The 22,222-nt window shown below is 43.7% G+C and overlaps 1 protein-coding gene across 1 annotated transcript in view; it reads left to right on the top strand.

Moving 5' to 3' along the window:
- meis2a (Meis homeobox 2a) overlaps window positions 1–7,356 on the top strand; it is a 73,959-nt gene extending 66,603 nt beyond the window's left edge. Inside the window, exons 10-12 of the mRNA XM_076108388.1 lie at window positions 4,757–4,815; window positions 6,588–6,698; window positions 7,195–7,356. Coding sequence (XP_075964503.1) covers window positions 4,757–4,815; window positions 6,588–6,698; window positions 7,195–7,253 — 229 coding nt within the window. The 3' untranslated portion in view covers window positions 7,254–7,356. The remainder of the gene's footprint in view (window positions 1–4,756; window positions 4,816–6,587; window positions 6,699–7,194) is intronic.
- Window positions 7,357–22,222: the final 14,866 nt, after the last annotated feature.

The following is a 22,222-nucleotide window of genomic DNA, read 5'->3' as shown; positions in this document are numbered from 1 at the left end:
CCTGTTCCTACCCTATCTGTTTGTCCATTATCTCCATCCTGGAGGAGTAAAGCCTTTAAAACGCTCCTTTGTGATAGTTTATGATAAATCCATAGATACTGTAGGTTCAGTCTGGTGGCAAGATGTGAGCTGATTCAATCAGGGTTGTTGACACTACAGTAGATCAGTGTTGGAGGTTCAGTAGCCCCAGACTGCCCCATTGTCTGACTGGACGATAATTAGTGTTTGCTTATACGAAACACACCCTCCTCATGGGGTTAATTTGCATGCACTTCCTGGTAAAAGGACTGTGTTTTTTTTCTTTATTTTTTCTGTAGAGGGAGGGATCAACCTAAAGCCTTCCTCCTTTGATTCCAGTGAGTTGTGACTCAATCGCTGGGGGTTTGGAATCTTTATTTCTGTCTGAAGCAGAAGTATGGAAGCAATGAGCTCTAATAGGAACCAGAGGATAGTCATGTTTGCAAGCAGTGATCAGGCATCGAGTTCAGCACGTTCTTGTTCAGATTGTGTTGCATCTAATCTCCCTGCAAAGACAGACAGGGGCCCAGGAATTTGACTGACAAACGGAAACTTGCCCCGATGTCCCTGGCATATGAGCTCTCAAAATGGTCATTTGCAGGTTAGCCGTGAAGGCGATAAACTGTCAACGATTTCTGCGTCACAATTTCAAAGCTGCCTCCTGCGTTCACACGCTCAACCGGGCTACATTTGGAGCAGTCCGGCGGTCTTTTCTTCGGAGAATACATGTTCAGTATTTCTCTGTTTCTCTCTGCTGTCTCACTCTGGCTCTAGCTCGGTTTCTTTCTTTCATCACAAACTCGTCAAACGAGTGACCCTACTCGTGATTGGCCGGGTTCCCTCCGATCTCCACAGCAATTGGCCAGCCAAGCAGCAAGGCTCTCTCCCTCTCCTTCGCTCTCTCTCTCTCTCTCTCTCTCTTGGCTGTGCTCCAGGGTAGGGTGGTTTGGCATGACGATTTCTCAGGGAAGGAATGCTGACAACAGGAGCGAGTTACCAGGTGTGGCTGCAAGTCAGTTAACCAGAAACAAGGCCTTTCTGGCGGATTGACATGAGGAAGCAAGAAAAAAAAAAAAAAAAGAATCTTCGCACTACCAGCACCTTCAATATTATTTGTCAACTTTCTTTTACGAGAATGCTGCATCAAAGGGTCATAAAGTTGAAGGTCTCTACTTTATGAAAGCACATGGTATGTTTTCTGATTATGTAACTTCTTCATTAGGTCTCTTCTCCTGCCTCTGACCAGCCCTTACCTTCACCCACTGCACACTCGGTATAGCATAACATTGTGTGCTAGCCAGGGTATTTAACACCTAAGCAGACACTCTCTGAAGAGTGTCCCCCTCTTGTGTGTGTGAGCAGATATTAGTAACCAGGGATGCCGTGTTGATCCAGCCTAGCGGAGACCCCGTGTCAAGTGGACTCCTGCTGCCCTGGCTCCATCGTTCATATCGGCCTGTATTTTCCCTCTGCAACCTGCAGAGCCACAACACTCAGAGTAAACTTAGCACTCTATGTTGTCATGGAGCAATGTTCTCGTTCTTCCTGTCGACATATTGTATCTGCATGTACACATGTGTTTGTACACACGTGTCACTCGTTGCTTTTTAGGGTATGTCAGCGGGGAGTGCTACTGTAGGCCAATTGGCAGTAGCGTGTGAGGAATGCACCAACGGGGACATGCACACATATTGACTGATGTGCATACATAATTCACATGCGCGCTCCAACGCATTCTTAGCACCGCAAGAGCAGTTTTTGATACGCAACTTGAAAATGTGTTCCAGGCTTATTGGTTCGAAGAGACCAGTTGCCCACGTTAAACAGCAGTGGACCGTAATGTACACATTCTGAGCTGTATCCAGAGGAATGACCTCCATGCGACCCCCTAACCTTGCCTTTAATTATTTGTTTGAAGACAGCATGGAGTTCCCATGCTGAGAGGCTGTGTGTGTTGGTGTTTCTGTGCTCAAACATTGAGCAGAGGCAGGCCATAATAAGCTAGACCACCAGATGTAGATAATAAAACATGGGCTTTTGGTTGGAGGTTTTTTGTGTCCCCTGTGAGCCTCCTGTGTTCTGGTTAGTCTACAGACACACTGGCGGTGGTTGTGGTCATGTCCGTGGTGTCGATGTGTAGATTTACAGCGCGCACACGTATGTTTTAGCGAGTGGTTGGGAATTCTGAGTCCCTGTGGTCAACCTCCGTGTCTCTCTCAGGGCCTTAGGTCCTCAGATCCGTTCGTCTGTCCGTCCATCCCAATTTGACTGGCCTTCATCTCTGGAGGATTCCTGGTTGTGTTGTTCTAAGCACACACCATTAGCAGCTCACGGGTTGAGGGAAAACAGTGTTATCAGGCCTGGCTCTGATAATCTCAATTGGCTTTACTCAGACTGATAAAAGGTGCTCTAAGGCCACGAGAGGGGCTCTTGGTCACCCCCCACTCCCTCCAGTGCACCGCATCGCCTCTTGCTTTACTATGGCAACTTGTTTAGCGTACAAAACAGAGCCTTTGTATGTGTGTGTGTGTGTGTGTGTGTGTGTGTGTGTGTGAGAGAGAGAGAGATATGGTGGTGGTTGGCCAACAGGGAATGTTGACAAGAAGCAGGTCCATCTCAGAAACAGCTTGGCGGGACAATATTTGAATATCCATATGCTTGTGTTCACAGCAATGAGCTGTTTCGATGATTAAATAATACTATTTCAAAGATAAGTAAACCTGTTCCTGTGTACTCTATGTCATACATTTCCTGAAAAAACACAAGAGGATGAACACTGTTTTTAAAGAAACATCTAGAATTACAGCATACTCTCCAGTACATAGAGTATTTCCTCTGCAGTCACTGGAAACCGTATGGGCAAGTTTAACACCTGGGAAGAACATTCCTGATATTATGTGTTTATGGTTATGTCCCAGAATAGGTAACAATGCACATGGTTGTGATTTTGAGCCCCTTGGTGCGTCTAGGAAGAGAGTAAGCGGGACATATGTTTTGGTGCGTCTTGCACTCTGAGCTTAAAGAAGGGAGTGTGATACCAGGAATGTCTTACTGTTTACTTGCTTAGCTGGTTTTGGTGCTGGAAGTCTCTTCAGCACTGCAGGTATTTCTGACAGCATAGCTATCTAAGAATGCTTTGTCCTCTTTGTTCTATGGAAAAATACTTTCACACTTAATAAACCTTAATCCTCATTCCTCCCTTAAATCACAAGTCATGCATTACAATCATATAATTTCCAATCCAACTTTCATTGGCACACCCCCACCTCCCTTCCTAAACTTTCGATCCCTCTCATTCTCATATGGATGCGTTTCATCTTTTTCTCTCTGGGGCCCGCGGCACCCCTGCGTACCTGCACTCTGGATGCCCCCTGGCAAATGAGCCCCGCGTCTCTCTTCTCCCAACCGTGCATTTCGTACGTTTAACCATGTCACTTTGAGCCGGGCAGATTACAGGCGTTTAAGTTCATTGGAGAAGGTAAGGGCAGGTATCAGGGCTTCATGGGGGATTAGGAGCCCAAATTGGTTCCAGCTCTCCCTTCCTTCTAATGACCAGTGCTTTACCATACTGATGGTGCCGTGGCCCGTACGTTAGAGGAGGGCGGTGGCCTGTGGGGCCTTTTTTTTGGGGGGTGGGGGACCAGCAAAGGACTCCATGCTGGACAGCTCCAATGTGATTTGAAACCCCTCTTTAATATCAACCACATGGTGGTACCTGCAGTGCTAAGTCCGTGCTGCGTTTTTATTATGTGAAAGTGAATGAGACAACGACAGACAGAGAAAAGGGGGCAAAAGAGGAAGATAGATAGATGGGTAGGTGAAGAACTTGCTCGGCCCGAGTGGCCAGCTTGTGTTTGACACGGCCCAAGGCATCTCCAAACCAAGTTAAAAAGGTTGCCCCTGGCTGGCATTCACCTCCGGATGACCCCCGGCTCTACACTGGAAAAGCCACAGGAGCAAGGCCGGCTGGGGAGGCTTTGTGGAGCTGCACTTATTCGCTGCTGTGGTGGTGATAAAACTTCAGACAGCCTAATTGATGGGCTCGCTGACATAACAATACCTTGTGAAAGCACGGAGTGGCCCATGCCTGGTCCTCATTTCTAGACAGCTGGAAGGGGAGCAGAACCCCCTACAATGAAGCCAGAGTGGGGGTCCCACAGAGGGAAAGGGTGGAGGTGGGGGTGGAATGGTGGGGAGTAATGAAAGGAACCATTTGTATCCTGCACTTTGCTAACTTAGAGCTTACTTTGAAATTCCAATGGGTGATAACGCTGCAGAAACAACGTTGTTTTGGGGAAGGAGCCGTAGACGGGATACTGTACACCATGTGTAGAGTTGCTGTGTGCAAGTGGCTGCAGGAATGACAGCAGGAGAGAGGGATGTGCCGCGGCGAGGGTTCTTCTGTGCCCAGGCTGCACTTAATACTTGAGGAATGTCTCCCTGGTGCCCATAGCAACCAAACGTAATCAAAAGCTTTATTAAAAGAAGGGGGAATAGATCATAAGGAACATTAAAAGTATCCCTCGCTGGGTTCCCAAGTCAGCACACAATTGCCCTTTTGTTTGTTGCTGTTTTGTTGTGAGCGCCTCTCTCAAGGACTCGGTGGCTAATGTTGCCATTAAGTCATGCAAAACTGTTTTGTCTTTGTGGAGGCTTGTGATGAATCTCTCCGTGTGTGAATGCGGGGTGATTTAACGTTTGTTTTTCTCCTCTGTGTTTTTTCTCTTCTCTCTGCCAGGTTCATTAACGCCAGGAGAAGAATAGTACAGCCCATGATTGACCAGTCAAATCGAGCAGGTAAAAAAAAAAGAACAACCCAGTCGACGTACAGCAGCTGAGTGCTGCTTCTCTCTCTGTCTTTCCCCAGCATGTAGACACCCTTTCCAAATCCTTTGCTGACATGCACATCATGCCTGGAGCCCAGATTTTTTAAAGGGGCACCCTACATCGTCTCTCTCTCCCCCCCCCCCGAAAAAAATTCCTTCCACTACTCCCTCCTCTTCCTCTCGCTCCCTTCATCCCCTTTTCCATTTTCTGTATGAAATAGGTTCAGCAATGGGTGCGGGCCGTTTGCTGATTGACTCTAATTGGAGATTTCCCAGTCTAAGTGGAGAGAGAGGTATATTAGCACCCTCTCTGTGAATTACTAATTGGACACAAGAGGAGTGCCAGAATTGCTAGCAGCAATTTATGAGTTATCTCCTCTTTAAGGCTGTTTTTGGTTTTTTTTGTTGTTTTTTTTACAGTCGAGGGTTAGGGGGGGATTCCCTTTACTTTTTCTGCTGCGTTTTTATTTTATTCCCTCAAGAATCACTGTTCTGAATTTTAATATTAAGTAGTCATTCAGCACATTTCAAATATCAAGACCGCTACATAGCTGCTTAGACACATTTGTAGTATAACAGTATCAGTTAATGTATTTTCAGTCATGAAAGCTGCCCTTAGGAGGAAGAATGAGTTTAATAATATGCCTTGAGATCTGATGTTTTGATTTAACGCCAACACAGGGAGAGATTTTCATTTCTTAAAAACAGATTATGGAAAGCTTCAAATTGTTAATTGATTACACATTTATTTCCCATATCTATTGTGGTCAGATTACAAAAAAGCACCAACTGAGTAGTAAACACGCCACTCTGTGATCCCGTGGAATGATTCAGTCACCCTAAGCTTCATTGACTTTGGCATTACCAAAAAGAAGCCAAGTAATTTGTCTCAGGGAGGGAAAAGCTGTTATTGTTGATTAGCAAGCTTCCCTGTCTTATAAAGGTCCCCACACACACCGGGGTGGAGATTGTTCAAAACGAACATGAGCCGTGATTAAAATGAGATGCACTTACAAATGTGGGTGACTCTTTCTGCAATTAAAGCACTCTAGTGTGGAATATTTGTTAGCATGCAACCGATGTGTGCCAATCAGCGATCTCTACAAAAACAGCATGACTAACAGCTCCCCCTAATCTTTACGAATTACAGATTATCCAAGATTATACTGCTGTAGTCCTAGAATACACTGTTTTCTACAGTCTCCCAGGAGCATCAGTTCATTACGGCTAATAGTAGGCAAAACAAGATGCAACTGCGAAAATTGATTGCTACTGATTCTTCTGTATCATAACAGATAATCAGGTAAATCATTCAGAACATTCAATAATGTTCAATTAGAGTTATGTTATGTCGAGGAGTAGATGACTATTGACTTGAGTACTGACTGGGTGATCTGCCCCATGGCGTACATTCTTCTCATCCTGTCAAACTGCATGCTTTCTTCTGAGAGAACAATGTGAATGTGGTTTTGAATGACACTAGTGTGTGTGTGTCCGTGTGTGTGTGTGTGTCTGTCTGTGGGTGTGTGTGTGTGTGAGTGCTTGCATGCATTGGGACCTACTGTATGCGTGTTTGCATGCCACGCGTCAGTCAATGCGGTCCACAAACATGAGCACAATGTCTTTCAGTATGTTTGGGCTGGAGCTGGGACAATTGCTGATTGTCTGGTGTGTTTTCTCTTCTTCTCCCCCCCCCCCCCCCCCCCCCTCCCTTTTTCATGTCCACGTTTTGACTACAATCAGGTTTTCTTCTTGATCCTTCAGTGAGCCAAGGAGCAGCATACAGTCCAGAGGGCCAGCCAATGGGCAGCTTCGTGCTGGATGGTCAGCAACACATGGGGATCCGACCAGCCGGTAAGTCCGTCCACCTCTCTTCCTGCGTCCATGTTCCCGCATTCCTTCTTTACCAGACACCAGTTTCACCCTCGGTTATCGCACAGCTGATCAACACTGATCCTCTGGTCTGTAGCATGAGATTAAGTCACCTCAGCACGGAGCAAGTCCCGGAGTCAGCCACGTAAACCTAATACTAACAACTGCTACACAACCACAATAACACTTCTCTTTAAAAGTCTCCTCACTGTTCCCCAGACTGTCTGCTGCCTGTCTTGCTTGTTTTTTTTTTTTTCTCTAATCAAACGCATCTGGGAAAATCCCTTGCAAATTATCATAACAAAGGGATTTGTGGCATGCCATGCAAAACACTTACCACTTCTTTACATCTTTCACCTCCCTAATAATTTCCCATCTAACGCTAACCACTCATCCTCTCTATCAGTGGTTCTCCTCTCACCTCTCTGTGATTCAAACTCCTTCTGACCCTTTTCTGGCGTTTATCTTCTCTTTCTAGGGCCTATGAGTGGAATGGGGATGAATATGGGCATGGATGGGCAATGGCACTACATGTAACCTCCATCTTGTAAAGCAAAACGCAAAGAAAAAGGGGGAAGTAAGTACTGGGCTCTTTTCCTTGTTTTATTTTCATTAATTTTCTTGGGCTATGGGTTTTATTTCTTTCACTCTCTATTCCCTTTTATTTCACCCGCGCTAGCCCTGGCCATCATTTTGCAGCATCCTCTGACACCCTACTCCCTAGCATCAACAAACAACATGTTTTAGCATGATGCTTTTAAGGGTAAGGGGGGAGGGGGGCAGTAGTCAAGGACGAATTTAAGACTTGGGAAAAAGGGGGAACCGTCCTGGGACAGACAGGAGCCGTCGACTTGTGGCGCCAGACAACAGGAGCAACAACAAGAAGTAGGAGGGGAAGAAACAACCTGGCATGGCATGCGCAAATTTATTTATCACAACAGCACCATCGCTCTCCCCATCCTGGACAGCCAATGCAAATGTTGGACATTTAGGGAAAAAATAACATCTCCTGGGGAAGGGGCTGACGGGGAGAAATTAAGCAGGCTCCAGTGAAGCGATAAAGAAGGAGAAGTGAAACTGTCCTCAGAGTGACATAAATCTGTCTGGGGAAGGATTGATGCCCAAATTATCTTATATGCAAAGACGGGAACACCGCAGTACATTACGGTCCCTGAGCGAGATATACGGGCCGTGGGTGACATGGCCGATCCTTCACTGGGGGTTTGGTTTGAGCTGTGTAAAGGGAGGAATGAGTCTGTGTGTTTTGATTATTTTTTACTGGAGGGAGACGATTTAAGGGGGGGCCGGGGCCAGTGACTATAGCCTGACCTGAGACTCACAGACAAGAGCAGGGGAGACATTGAGATAAATTTATAAGGTTGTAGACACAAGCATGACTGCATCTAAAAGGAGGGGATCTCTTTCACACATACAGATACAGTCTCTCTGTGTCTCTGTAATTCTGACTCTCCGTCTCTCTCTCTCACACACACACACACACACACACACAATCCCCATTCAGCTAAATGGCTGCAGTCTGATTAAGCTGGCCATTCCACCTCCCGCTTGTGCCACAGTGCTGACATTTGAAAAATCAAGACATATCACATCCCAAAGGCAGCAGGGCAGAAGAGATTTTATTTTAACACCTAAACTCCCTTGCCCAATGAGGCACAATATAATAACACTTACCTTGATTAAAAGAACCCTTTATATGTAAATGGAGACTGAATTTTCCAAAGGGTCACAGCGGCAATTCTGCCGACAGAGATCATTTCACCCCTCTAGTCTTTGCTTCATCTCTCTCTCTCTCTCTCTTTCACCCTCTGTTTCTCTCCGTCTCTCGCTCGTTTTCTCTCATCCCTTCCTGTCTTTGCTAATGGCAGCAGGAAAAAAAAAAAAAATCCGGAAGCAATGTTCCCTAAAACAGCCACACAGAGACAACATTTGCTCAGGTTGGCTAATTCTTAATATACGGCTATATAATTTTGAGACTATTTAATTACGTAACATACTTTATGCTTCGTGACCAATTACATTAATAGCTCAATACAGAGGAATATTATCCTCTCTTGATTTGATTACACAGCCACACAATATGGTATTTTGGTACTTAATTATGGCCAGCCATTGAGCAGGACCGCTGTGCCATAACAGAAGTGCACAGCCAGCCAGGGAGGCAGGCATGCAGAGACGGAGAGAGAGAGAGAGAGAGAGAGAGAGAGAGAGAGAGGCCCAGTCTGTCCTCAGTTATTGTCTTCAGATGGTTTTACCACTCTTGTTAATAAAGGAGGGGGTCTCAGATCTACTTAACAGAATGACTGCAGCTTACAAGACTGGAGATTACCAGCTTACAGTGTCAAAAACATCTGCTGGGCCTTTTAACAGGAGCTGCTCTAGGTTATATGGAGGTGAGGGCACCCATCATACCCCAACACCCTGAATGATTTATTTATTTTATGACCCCAGTAGTGAGGTTTTAAGAGACCTGCTCTGACAAACATGTGCATTTCAAATGAACTGACATGGAAAGGGAGTATTAGAAAATAGCACAGCTTTCAACCAATGAGACTGGTCATTAATCTTGGCCTTTGCTGTCCTTTTTTTCTTTCTCCTCTCTCCTTTCTATCCTCCTCCTCCTCCTCTTCCCCTCACCGGGGCCCTCCAGTGTAATTTCTTAATTGCAGTGTACTAAGGTGGAGGAATGCAGAGAGTGAGCATGCCTAGTGACCTTGCAGCGACCTCTCCCCTCCTATTACAGCTTCTAATCCCCCAGGGGTTCACATTACAAAGCAGGTCGGCCCAGACCCAATCCCAGACCCAGGCCCCCTGGCTCCAGCGGGACCCCCTGCTCTCACTCGCCTCTCCCCAAGGTCCAGGCCTTTAGACCAGCCATGTTCCCATACTACAGTCCCAGGCTCCAGGAGCAACCCCCCCTACATCTTACCTTTTTTGTTTCTGATTTCAACAAACAGCCGTGTGAAAAGCCAAACAGTGGCACTGCTGAGCCAGCTCTGTGTCCTGGGTCCTGTCACAGTATGAGGGATGCCAGCATGCTGAGGTCTCTACACATAGGAAGTGAAGTACATCTGAGGGGACATCAGTATACCACCCCTGCATTTCCTTTCTTTTCTCTTTTTACTTCCTTTTATCTTTGCTGCTCTGTTTTCACTTGCAAAGCCCACACTCCGTGCATTTAAGAGCAGAACTTTGTTTCTGCTTAAAATGCATTCAGTGGAACTGAGCCTTTATCGCTCTCTGTCTTGTTGATACAGCTAACTGAGTCCTACATTATTTAATAACTTTTTTTTCAGGCATTCTAAATCAAATATGTTCACAGAGGCTCGTCCCCATGAGAGAATGCCTGTTCGGTGTGTCACTTACGTCAGCTGGGGAATTGACTGTTCCACTTGTAAAAGTATTAGCACTTCTCCACATCAATACGGCTGGTTGGTTTTCCTCACATCCTCCAGGACTGCAGTGTCTGTGGATGACTGAGGATCATTTTCCAACCTGAGACCTGACCACAACCTCTATTGGGCATTGTAAACCACTCACCATAGCCCAAAATAGCCCAGTGCAATAATGTCTCTCTTTACTTGTCGAAGCTAAAACCTCTGCAGTCACAGACGCAGTGTCGTAAAAGCCGCTCCGCCCTTTGTTGTTGAAGTTGCGGGTTTAAATTGAGTTAAGCCCTGTTAATGGAGAAGGAACATGTCAAAGAAGAAAAGTTTTATTGAGTGTGTAAATTAATTTCACTCTTTCTGTCTCTCTCTCTCTCTCTCTCAGGTCTGCCAGGCATGCCAGGGGAGTACGTACCTCAGAGCGGTCCTATGGGCATGAGCATGGCCCCACCAACTTACACCAACCCTCATCAGATGACCTCTCACCCCTCCCAGCTCCGACACGGACCACCTCTCCACGCGTACCTGCCCGACCACCCCCACGCCCACCACCCTCATCACCATCCCCACCACGCCATGCTGATGCATGGAGGACCCTCATCGCACCCAGGAATGACCATGTCTGCACAGAGACCCCCTTTGCTCACTCCCATTGACCCCAGTGCTGGAGGACAAGGCCTGGACATCCATGCCCAATAGTATAAGGGAACTTTGCTACCATGACAACAGCAGCTACAAGAAAACAGTGTAAAAAAAACGAAAGCAGCAGCCCACAATAAATCCTATTTGGAGACTATTTTTAAGAATAAAAAGCGAACCCTTTTGACCAGAATTTGACACGTAAGAAACAGAATTCCAGATGAGCTGTGATAATACTTCTTTTTTTTTTTTTTTTTTTGACTTGTCAATTTTGTTACTTTCATCCAAACGGAGGACCAAGCTGACAAGAACACTTTGTAAAGTCTTGGGCTTTTGGTAAAGATCAACAGAGGATGTTTTGACGTACACGTGTGCAAAGAACGGACAGATGCACACACTCAAAGACACACACTTTTCGCACACTCACTCACACACAGCATCATAAACATGTTCAGTACACTTTCATGTTGACGCGCTCAAACACTTCTAAAATAAAATCACTCTGGAAGATTTAAAAAAGAAACAACAGAAGGACTCCAAGAGTTATAACTACTGTAGTATAAAAAGTATAGATAAATAAGTTAAAACTTGTGCATTTTTTCGTTGATCACATGGTTTATGTTTCCTGAGCTAGTTTTAGAATTAAAGGTTAACCTTTTCTCTCTCACACTGTGTGTGCTCCTTCCCGGAGGAGAAACTGTCTCGCAGCACAGCACTATATAAGAAAAAAAAACAACAAGAAGATGGAACATCTCAAACCATAGAGGGCAATCAGGTCCTGTCCCCCATAAGAACAGGGCATGATCGGAGAAGGCTGCTAGATGACACCGGATCTCTCCAGAAGATTCAGTTTGAACATTTGTCATGCCCCTCTTTTTTTGGTTCATGAATGAATGTTGCCCTGTAGGTTTTAAAGGAGAAAAAAAGTTCTTTGTTTGAATTGCCCAAGCACTGGATTGTGTTGGTTTTATACATTTTTATTTTAATATTATTTTATTTTTTTGTACCCTGGACTCTCATTGGTAAGAGCCTCTTGAAGGAAGCTTAATAGTGGAAAAGCAACATCCTACGGCGCTTCTTTATCTGCGGATCAACATTCTTGCCATAAGGACAATACTGACACAAACGTTGATTCTGCGGCACTGGAGAAGCATTTGATGGTTGATGCACCAAAAAACCTAAAACTAAAAAAAAAAAAGGAGAAAAAAAAAAACTAAATTATGAACTCAATGCTTTTTTTGGGGGGCGGGGGTGGGGGGGGGGGAGCTGAGAGAATATTGTAACAAACTTCGTACAGAGTTCAGTCTATTAATTGTTTCATGTTAGATATTCTATGTGTTTACCTCAATTGAAAAAGAATGTTTTTGCTAGTTTCAGATCTGCTGTGGCATTGATATTGTATGTCCATGAATTCCTTCCTTTTTCAGCACGTGTTCCTCACTAGATGATAAGATGCCGTCTCCCTTAAGCTTTGTCAAAAATACATTAAATACTTGTATGAGGACTGTGACGTAATGTTTAAAAGGTGTTCAGTCACAAATGCTGTAATAAATATTTCATTTTTGATTTTTGTTAGATTTTTGTGTGATTAACTGTTATAAACAGAGTTGTTATCCACATAATAGTAATAATACGAATTGGTTTATTATTATTATTATTACTAATATTATTATTTGTATTATTATTGTTGTTTTTTGTCAACAAGGCCTCAAGTTTTAGTTTTGTAACTTTTTCCAGCAATCTATTTGCAGTAGCTTGTTTTAACCGGACTGCCCATTTAGTTATTGAATGCTCTTTCATAATGACAATAACAAATTATTGTTGAAATATATTTTGCCTTGGCAATTTATTTAGGCACACAAATATGTCCTGTAAATGATAAATAACTGTGAAATGCAAATTACAGAGCAGATTCCCCACCAACACATCTAAGTTTTAGACCAACAGATGAGCTGTCAGCAGTGATGTGGTGGTGAGTAAAGAAGCTCTACGGTGGCCTCCAGCCCCTGCATGTACAGGGACACGAATGGCAGGATAAACTCAATTAAATTACATTTTCCAAAGAGCATTTCTTTAATACTTAATTTTCTTGGAGGAAAAAAAAAAATCCCAATTTGCTATTAAATGCTAATTAATAAAAACGCACGTGAGATAATATTTGAGATGTTCTTGCTTGTGTAAAAAGGTTAAGCTTCATCTGGAATTTGAAAAGAAGTGTATTTAGTTTAGGTGGATTCACAGTTCTCTCTTTCCCTGGTGTTCAAACAGTAGAGCGAGGATTTGTCCCCAGTGTAATTGCTCCGATCGTGAGAACGATGGCTGGCCCTCTCTCGGTGTGCTCTGCTCCTTTCTGCCGTTTTGCAGCGCCGCCTGTCGGCCTAATGTGGCTCCGCCGTCAAGGAGTACACGGATGGGCTTTGATGGGCTATCTCTTCTCTCTTCTCTATCTCTTTGCCTGTGTTTGCCCGCGGCCATCCAAGTCATAGCCTAAAACCAGAAATGACAACATCACTTCGGCTCAAATATTTTCTGCCCTTCACATAGAAGTTTAAACTTCTGCTGTGTCGGAATCAAGGCCTCCAATATTTTTTCTGCAGTTTTCTTTTCTTTATTTATTTTTGTTGGTACTAACACTGCATATCTGCTGACTTTGTCTTGTGTGTGTATCAACAAATATAATACATGGCACAAACTATAATAATAATTATACAATTAATACAAAGTATGTATTTTTTTCATTATGTATTGAGTGTACTTAAACTTCTGGGATTTATATTTATACATTCAGCTGTTTATTGCTGTTATTCTCATGTGGCCTTCTGAAAGTGAATTTTTTTTTTCCAACAATTTGTTTGAAAAAACAATACAACGTTGGCATAAATATAACCTGCTCCTTTATTTTATTATTAATTTGCAATTAATCTAAAGCATCGTAAATAATGATTAATGTTTACCCAGAAGATATTGGCCTATTCGAGTGTTCATATAACTGTTGGATTTTGAACGTTCCTGTTAAAAAGAAGAAATTGATGAAAATCACAATGACTTCACTTTGTGATTTAAATCACTTTCAAACACTAAATATTGTCAGTACCATTTCCCGCATGGAAAGCCATTTTAAAATCTTAAAACCAATATCAGTATATTTTATGTTTATTTAAAATACTCTGTTTAGCCAACTCACAGTCAGCCTACTGCATTAATTCCTTTAAGTTATATTTAGCATCTGGTTTGAATGTTGCTCGCGAGTCGTTTTATTGAAATTCCGGACACAATACCTGCACAGTTCATGTTTGTTAAACAATTTCTCTGCACACATGGATGCACACGGAGGGATGTTAAGGCTTTAGCCAGATTAGAAAAAAAAGTGTATTCATTGGTTTTACACCAGAGTTTAGTTAACGATGCATCTTCTTCCCTCAACCATTCAAAACCTAAACGTCCTTTTTTTGTTTTTCTGGCGCTCTATTATTCTTTAGATAAAGCGGAAGGAAGAAGCCCTCCGTTTTGTGCGGAGATTATCAGATGAAAAAGAGAGAAAACGTGAGGATTACTGTGGATGGAGAGGATTTTAATATTAATAGTTTTTTTTCTTTTCTTTTCTCCCCCCCCTCCACTCCTCCTCCTCCTCCTCCCCCCTCCCCCTCTTCCCCGATGAGACAGAAGGTAGATTGCCTCTGCTGCTTTCCTTTTGCCGATTCGGTGTGACAGGGATGATGGATGATCCAGCCGAGCTAAACAACTCCTCCCCTTCATCTCCTCCCTGTCAAAGCCAGTCCGGGCTGCTGCTGCAGGAATAAAATAAGGAATATATTCCCTCTGCACTGCTGCACAATGCAGCCTGGTCCTCAGGAAGACGCCAGTGCAACAATATTAAAAGTCCACACACAGTGTACTCGCTAGAAACACTATGTGCGCGTGTGTGCGTTACAGACGCAACATGTTAATAATGCTTCTGTTATTGGCTCTGTGTTTTTCTCTGCAGAGCTTCATGGTAAAGTGTGTGATCTGGGAGACACGACCGCAACTGTGTATTTTTAGATACACAAGTGCATCTGCTGGCTTTAAGAAAAAAAAAGTTTTGTTTCTGCTTTGTTTTTCTTTCAAATTGCTGAATTGGATAGTGGTCATAAAAAAAAAGGACGTGCACGAGGGGCTGAGTGTCCTTCGCTTTGCAGCTGGCTCTTCCCGAAATGACTTGCTCAGGGGGACAGTTTTTAGGTTTTGTGTATGTAGGCACACACACACACACACACACACACACACACACACACACACACACACACACACACACACACATCCACATCTCTCTCTCTCTCTCTCTCTCTCTCTCTCTCTCTCTCTCTGTGAGTGTGTGTGTGTGAGCGCGCGCGCGCTGCCCTCCTTTTTAAAAAAACATTTCAGCAGTTTTCTCTCCTCTTGCCATAAGGTGTTTCTATGACTACGTTATGTAGGCCTGTGTGAGCGGGTCAGAGGCGGAGGTCCCTGGGAGAAAAGGGCCGCATTTGGCTGATCATTTATCAATGTCAACCGCATAATGATTCTCCCTGCAGTCCCCCTATTGATGAGGATAATTACATTAGCTCAGAGTGACTGATCAATAAAGCCCAGGGAAAATGGTTTATTATAGCACCACCGAAAGGGCTTTCTTTAAAAGGGGACTAGCTGCTTTTTGCTGCTTTTTTTCTTTTCTTTTCTTTTTTTTTTTTTAGAAAATAAAAGGAAGGGTTGATCTGCGCAATCCAAACTCCGGAGAGATAATCGAGTGAGAGGCTAAACTTCATCTGCAAGCAGATGTAATGACTGAATGCTTTTCTTTTTCAGGATTGTGGTGTGTTTCCTTATTTTTCCTTCTCATCTGTTGTGCAATTAAAAAAAAAAAAACAGATCATAGTTTATTTTTTCTTCATGGGACGGAATCCAAAAATGTATAACAGAGAGATAACGAGTGCAGCTTTGCATCCAGCTGGTAAAGTCAACACGAAGCCATATACATTCACGTCTTGAGTGTTTTTTTTTATCATGAATCAAAAGTCAAACTGGAAGTCACACAACACTTAAAGGCGATACCAGCCACTCTACAGTCCGTTAAGGTGTGATTTCAGATACAAATATTATTTTTTGATGACAAAAAAGACGTTCAGATGGCAGCAACACCTGATGCAGAGTCCAAAAATCCAAGCCGGCCCTGAAGAGAAAGCTTCAAATTCAGAGTAAACAAAAGTAGTCTTGTTTTGTTGGTCAACTAAAATAGGCTACTACACTGAAAATAAACAAAATAGTCCCAAAAGACGGGCAGTAAATGCGTGTTTGACCTCCCTCTTTCCGTGTGTCTTCTTTGATTGTCAACAACTTACCCCCTGCAGGAATGTTACAAACTCTTTCGCCTTAATTCTCCGTGGTGCTCCGCGCCAGCTCCCATTTACCGCTGATGAACGTGTCTGCAGGAGACAGCTCCATTATCTATTTATCATTTATGATAGTATTTTCTCAGACAATGGAGGAAGAAACGCGCCTACAGATAGTCCCACTGATGGCTCTCCACTGCCCTTTCGCAAACGCGCACTTCCTTTTTTATTCGATGGCCTTTTGCTAAATACAAAATTAGGATTTTATCAAACTAAAGCCTTGACATATTGGAATATTATATAATTATGCGGGAGAAGGACTCAAATTAACCCAATTTTATTTGTTTCATTTAAAATAGATATAAATATATATAAATATATATATATATATAGCGATATTAACAAAAGACAAGTTCTGAAAACAATTATAAAATAGAGTAAACGTGCATTATTAATCTGCATGTCAGACTGAATGGATCAAATTAAAGTGTGGTTTTAGGGGAAATATTGAAGATAAATCTCTCAGATGGGTGATATCAGGACTTTTTGCGCATGGCCGCGACTGCTTGAAATAGAGGCGATTTTGTTCACACTTCAGCGGTGCTTGTCTTCTTAAAAATGAGTGACAATCCCCCCCCCCCCCCCCCCCCCCCCCCCCTCCCCTACCCAACACACACTCACTCCGCGAAAATAAATCTTAATGATGTGAAAATTATAATTAGTCAAATAATGTAGCTATAGGGGTTTGGAAGGAGCAGGAATTGAAAAATGCAGTTGGCCTGTTGCGAAGAAGCGTAAAAGGAGGGCATGTGAGTGCAGAATAAATAAAGCGCAATAAAAAGGGAAATAGCCGGAGTTTAGTCAAGCCTTGAGGTACTCAAACCTTTATTTCAATCAGTTAAGATTTAATTAGGCAGGCCTCGGGCCCGGCCGTCTCCTTTTTTTCTCATTAAGTTGCCTTCGCCAGCGCTGTGTTACAATGCCCCTAAGGTTGTCAACATTTGACCGGTTTTTCCAGTGAAATAATCACGCTTTATGGGTTGAGTAGCCATAAGATTCGCAAATACATCTGGCATTGTTCCATTAGGAGGCGGAAGTCCTAACGGTGAACGGCGGCAAAAAATATCGATTCCTTTAATTTATGGGTTGTTGTCCTAAGTAGATTTTTTTTTTTTATTCTTAATTTCATCGGTTCATTTTGAGAGCTTAAAAAAAGGTTAGAAATATCTTGCGGGTAGCTGAGGGCAGCAAAGTGAGACATTTCACAAGAACTGTAAATAACAGAAGAGAGCTGAGAGAGAACGAGAGGGAGACGGAGAGACACAGAACGAGAGAGGAAGAGTTCATTCTGAAATATCAAAATCCCCCCCGGGCTATTGCTCAATGTGCACATTTCTATAGGCACAGTGCACGTTTCAAATCAATTAATTAATAACTCCAATATAAAAGATGTTCGTTGTTTTTTGAGGAGACAGAGCTGGAGACCCCCTCCCCACCACACCCTTGGGCACACTGTTATTACATGATGGCGACCCCTTCTGGAGGCCAAAGTAAATGTGTTTATAGAAAGAGAAGAAGAAGAAGAAGAAGAAGAAGAAGAAGAAGAAGAAGAAGAGACGGCCTGTTGTGACACCAGCTCCTAAAAACGCTTTCATTCACATTTCTGCTTTAAACATCGAGAAGACGATCATCCTGCACTCCCAAACTCATGCAGAAAGGCTTCCCGCCAGTTTGATCCTATTTCATCCTCTAAGATGATAAGACCCTGAACCTGCTGCAGTAAATGTGACCTCCAAAGACTCTCATCTCATATTTACTCACAGGTATAAAGCTCCTTATGCATGTATTAGGTGGCCACGTTGATGGTAAAATCAATAAAGATGGATTGTAGGCTCAATATTATGCTTCGCACCTGGGGACTTGTTGCCCGGCTCCCCCTTCCTGAGAGAGAGAGAGTGTGTGAGTGTGTGTGGCAGAGAGAGAAATATGCAATTCATAGCATGCGACCGCAACATCTCTGCAAGGGCTGCATGTGCACGGCCGAGACTATCTGTGTGTTTAAAAGGAGAGAGAGAGAGAGAGAGAGAGAGAGAGAGAGAGAGAGAGAGAGAGAGAGAGAGAGAGAGAGAGAGAGAGAGAGAGAGCAGGGCAGCAAGGCTGAAGTCATCCAGCCAGGGGCCTGAAGGACCCGGCTAACACTGACATCATTAATCACGGTCCACTTGAAGATTATGTCTGAAAGTATAGAATCGGTAACCATTATCGTCTCGGATGGCAGTTAAAACCTCTTCTTATTTTTCAAAACAATGAAATGGCACAGAAGTGTATACGGAGGAAAAGAAGGGGGGAGGGAGGGCGAGGGGAGGGAGACTGGTGTCACTGGGATGGAGTTACAGAGCAGCGTTTCCTCTGGAGGAAATATCAAGGAGACACAGAGGTGGTCCACTTCATTACGTAGCCTAGACTGCTTTAATAATGATTAGATAGCAATGATGGACTCATCATTCTATGAAACGAACAACCATCGAATAAAATGCTTTAAATACATATTAAATAATAATAATAATGTTTATGTATTATTATATTGTTATTACCAATAATTTATCATCTATGTTTTTTTAATAACATTATGAAATAAAATAAAAAACGAAATTAAAATGAACGCGTTTTTATTGTCATTAAAGTACAAAGTAAAGACTAGACATCTTGAAATCGATTTGTCAAAAATGCAAAAAAAAATATTTTTGTTTATTTATTTATTCGTAAACATTTCGACAAAATTGTATTTCCGGGTGACAAGTTGTGAACAAGGACTTCGGGGGATTGTCATCACTTTAAATCATCGATTGATCCTAAAGCAAAATGTAGTCGTTAAAAAAAATGCAACCCTATTTTCTTTCTTTGCGTATTCATTTTGGAGAATGGTCTCGTGACATTTTGTTGACATCGACACATCAAAAGGACAAACGATCAATTTCTGAACCGTTAAAGATGTGTAACGACTGAAAACTAAGCAACTGAATTTTTCTTTGGATTACAAAACAGATTGTGTTAAAGACAGTAAACGCATCCACGTCGCAGTTTTTAAAAAATCAGCGTGATGCAGCACCTCATTTTTATTTATTTTTTCTCAGTCTGTCCGTTTTAGTTTATATGCATTTACGGTATTTTATGCAGAGAAACTCAACAGCTGATGCTGTGAGGATTCGTAAGAAATCCATTTTATATATCTTACAATGTCTCTGTGTGTGATGTGTGTGTTTGTCATTTTATATGTGAGCATTTCCTCCAGTACAGAGAGGCAGGAGAAGCTAGCGTCCCTGTTAGCAGTAGGAAGCTGCAGTGATGAAAAGCTTTGGCTGGTGTCAAGAACTTTTTTAGCACATCACAGCTGGTGGGAATAAATAGTAGCCAACTGAAGAGGAGCAGGAGGAGCAGGGAAGGGGGGGGGGGGGGGGGGGGGTGCAGGCTGTGACATAAGGCTATTTGGGTGTGTGGACAGGGAGCCTAGACTTTCATATCTCCTCTACACAATAAAAGCCCTGTGTGCCGCTGTGTCTCACAAGTCCAACTTTGCTTCTCAACAAGGAGTGTAAACTGTTGTCAATATTCAGATAGCCTTCATCTGCCAATAATGACAGGCAGCCGGCTCCCTATCTTATCTGCGGGCCAGGTAGCGCCGTACCTGGGGGGAATAACTGCTGCGATAAAGAGTGTCTGGGCCAATAGAAAGGCTCTTGTCTGTCTGTGAGGAGTTAATGGAGAACGCCACTGGAGACAGGAAGTCCTCAGAAAGTGAAAAGCACTTTATTGCGCACCTGAATGGTCTGGCATAGGGTTTCTCTCAAACCCAATGGGAAAACCACATTACAGGTCCTTACACAGGGTCATTACAACAGGGCAATGGAGTTCAAGTGATCCATTGCATTTGAATGACAACATCACATCGCTCCATTCATTCTTCCCTCTTGTGTGACTTGACGATGATCCCTGTGGGACTGGGAAGTTGTCAGTGGAGTGATGTGCTGAAGTCACAGTAGTGAGTGTGCGAGATTCGGTTCATTCGATTTTCTCTTCAAAGTGTGCTTGAAAAATTGCCTCATGCGCTCCTCGCTGACTCTGAGTCGAGACAGTTGTGGGGACTGTTTCTTTCTTGCAGCAACAGGTTCACGGACCCATAACCCACGGTACACCGCGACGTGACATCATCAAGCCTCTAAAAATGAACTGCAACATCGATCCCTCGCAGGCTGACCTCCCATAAGTCAAATATAGACGATGTGGGACATGTGTTTGGATGGAAGTGTATATTTACCTGTCACCAGGAACTCAAGGACATGGCAGCGGCGAGGTTGTATCCAGCCCAAGAGGGGAGTGTTTTGGGGGTGAAAATGAGTTGTAAAAGTGATAAATGGCCCACAATTCTCGAGCTGAGAAGCACCGGAGCTGGCACTGTACTTCCAGCCAAACAGTTAATTGCTCAGCACAGTGAAAGGCCCAACAAAATACTCATAAAGCATCACAAAAAAAAGAGAAAAAAATCTCGTCCAGTCTTCCTCTCTTGTCCCTCTCCTTCTCCCTTTTCTCGACTCCTTCGGTTAAACGGCTGCTTCCATCCCTGCCCTTCACCAATTCCCAAGACACAAAAATATTTTGTTACCAGTGGCAACAATTGAATGAAATTACCAATCACATCATGCTCTTTCAAATATTTCCCAAAATTAAGCTGAGCCTGTACATAATGGACGAGTCGTCTCATCTGTGCGTCAGAATGTCAAGCCAGGATTTATTGCGGTGTGATAAATGTCTGCGAGGCTTGTTTTGACAAACGCAAGGTGACTTCTGAATGAGTGCGGCACGGCGTGCAGAGCCAGATCAGCTGCATCAGAGGCTCTGATTGTGCCCTGGATTCAAACTTTGCTCTCAGCACCAAATCAAAACCTGTGGTCGATGCATCCCATAATAGCTATGCTTGTCTCCATGGTCACCGCCGCCTGTGTACAGTAGCCCCACCTCCTCCTAACTGCACTTATTTCATAATAACAAGCTTGCAACAGCTCTCATCAGGCAATCGCGCTCGCATATATAAAGGACGGGGGAAAGGGTGAGCCAGGGTTTGTTTTGACTCAATCAAACTTTGTCTCCAGCCTCTTGCAGCTAACCTTCCCCCCCCCCCGTCTACCTCCACAGTCATATTTTCCAACCGCACAGCTCTAATCTTTTAGAATGTCACTGGAGCTCATACGTCTACTGCTGCCTCTTCCTCCTCTACCTCCCCTCTACCCTGCTGTTCTCCTCACCCCCGCCCGTCCCCATGCTGGCCTGTACCTGTACCTGTGGATGTTACTAGGCCTCCTTTGGACCCCTCGCTGAGAACAGGAGATAACACAGTTTCTGGGTCACTTCTGTCTACAGTCCAAATGCCACTCAGGGGGGGCTGACCTTTCAGGTGGCCGATGCCAGGGCAGGCAGCCTCCATGCAGGCTGTCACCCCTGTGGTTCCAACCAAAAAAACGTACGCTCACTCCATTTCACCGACAGACCCTTTTTCCCCTCCAAACTCCCCAAGCTCCTCTGAGATATCCCCCTCCTCCTTTTCATCCATGACAGTACATGTTAAAACAATGGGTACGAATAATAGCTGACAAGCATAAATAGACACTGTAAAATGTGGCTGATGGATGACATCTTGGCTAAACTCAGGACAGTAACAGGCCTCAGCGATGGCCACAGACACATGGTGAATCATGTCTCGCTGGAAGGAACTCCAAATATGCTTCCTGGATTTATTTGAAGGCGTGGGTTACACGACGAGCGCCGCTGTTTTTACAAATGGGAGCTTGGCTCTAAATGGAATACCTCAATTAGCAAGATGCCCAGTCAACACCTCTCTGTTTATCATGGTACACCATCAAAGATAAATAGGTTTCAACTGCCAAGCTGTTCCTTTTAACCGAAAGGGACTTGAGTTGCTCACTTTTGCCTGTCAGAAATGGAATATTTCAATGGCCAGGCCCATGGGTGCATGTGATCCCATGTCACATCTGTGTCAGGAGTGATTTTTTTGCAGGGTGTTCAGAGCTCTGAATTTAGTTTTAGTTTTTTTGAAGCTCTC

This window comes from Anarhichas minor, unplaced genomic scaffold (genome assembly GCF_050575085.1).
Source record: "Anarhichas minor isolate MPS153535 unplaced genomic scaffold, ASM5057508v1 ptg000040l, whole genome shotgun sequence".
NCBI classification, from domain to species: Eukaryota; Metazoa; Chordata; class Actinopteri; order Perciformes; family Anarhichadidae; genus Anarhichas; species Anarhichas minor.
The sequence above is the reverse complement of the archived record's forward strand: the minus strand, read 5'-3'. Positions and strand labels throughout refer to the sequence as shown.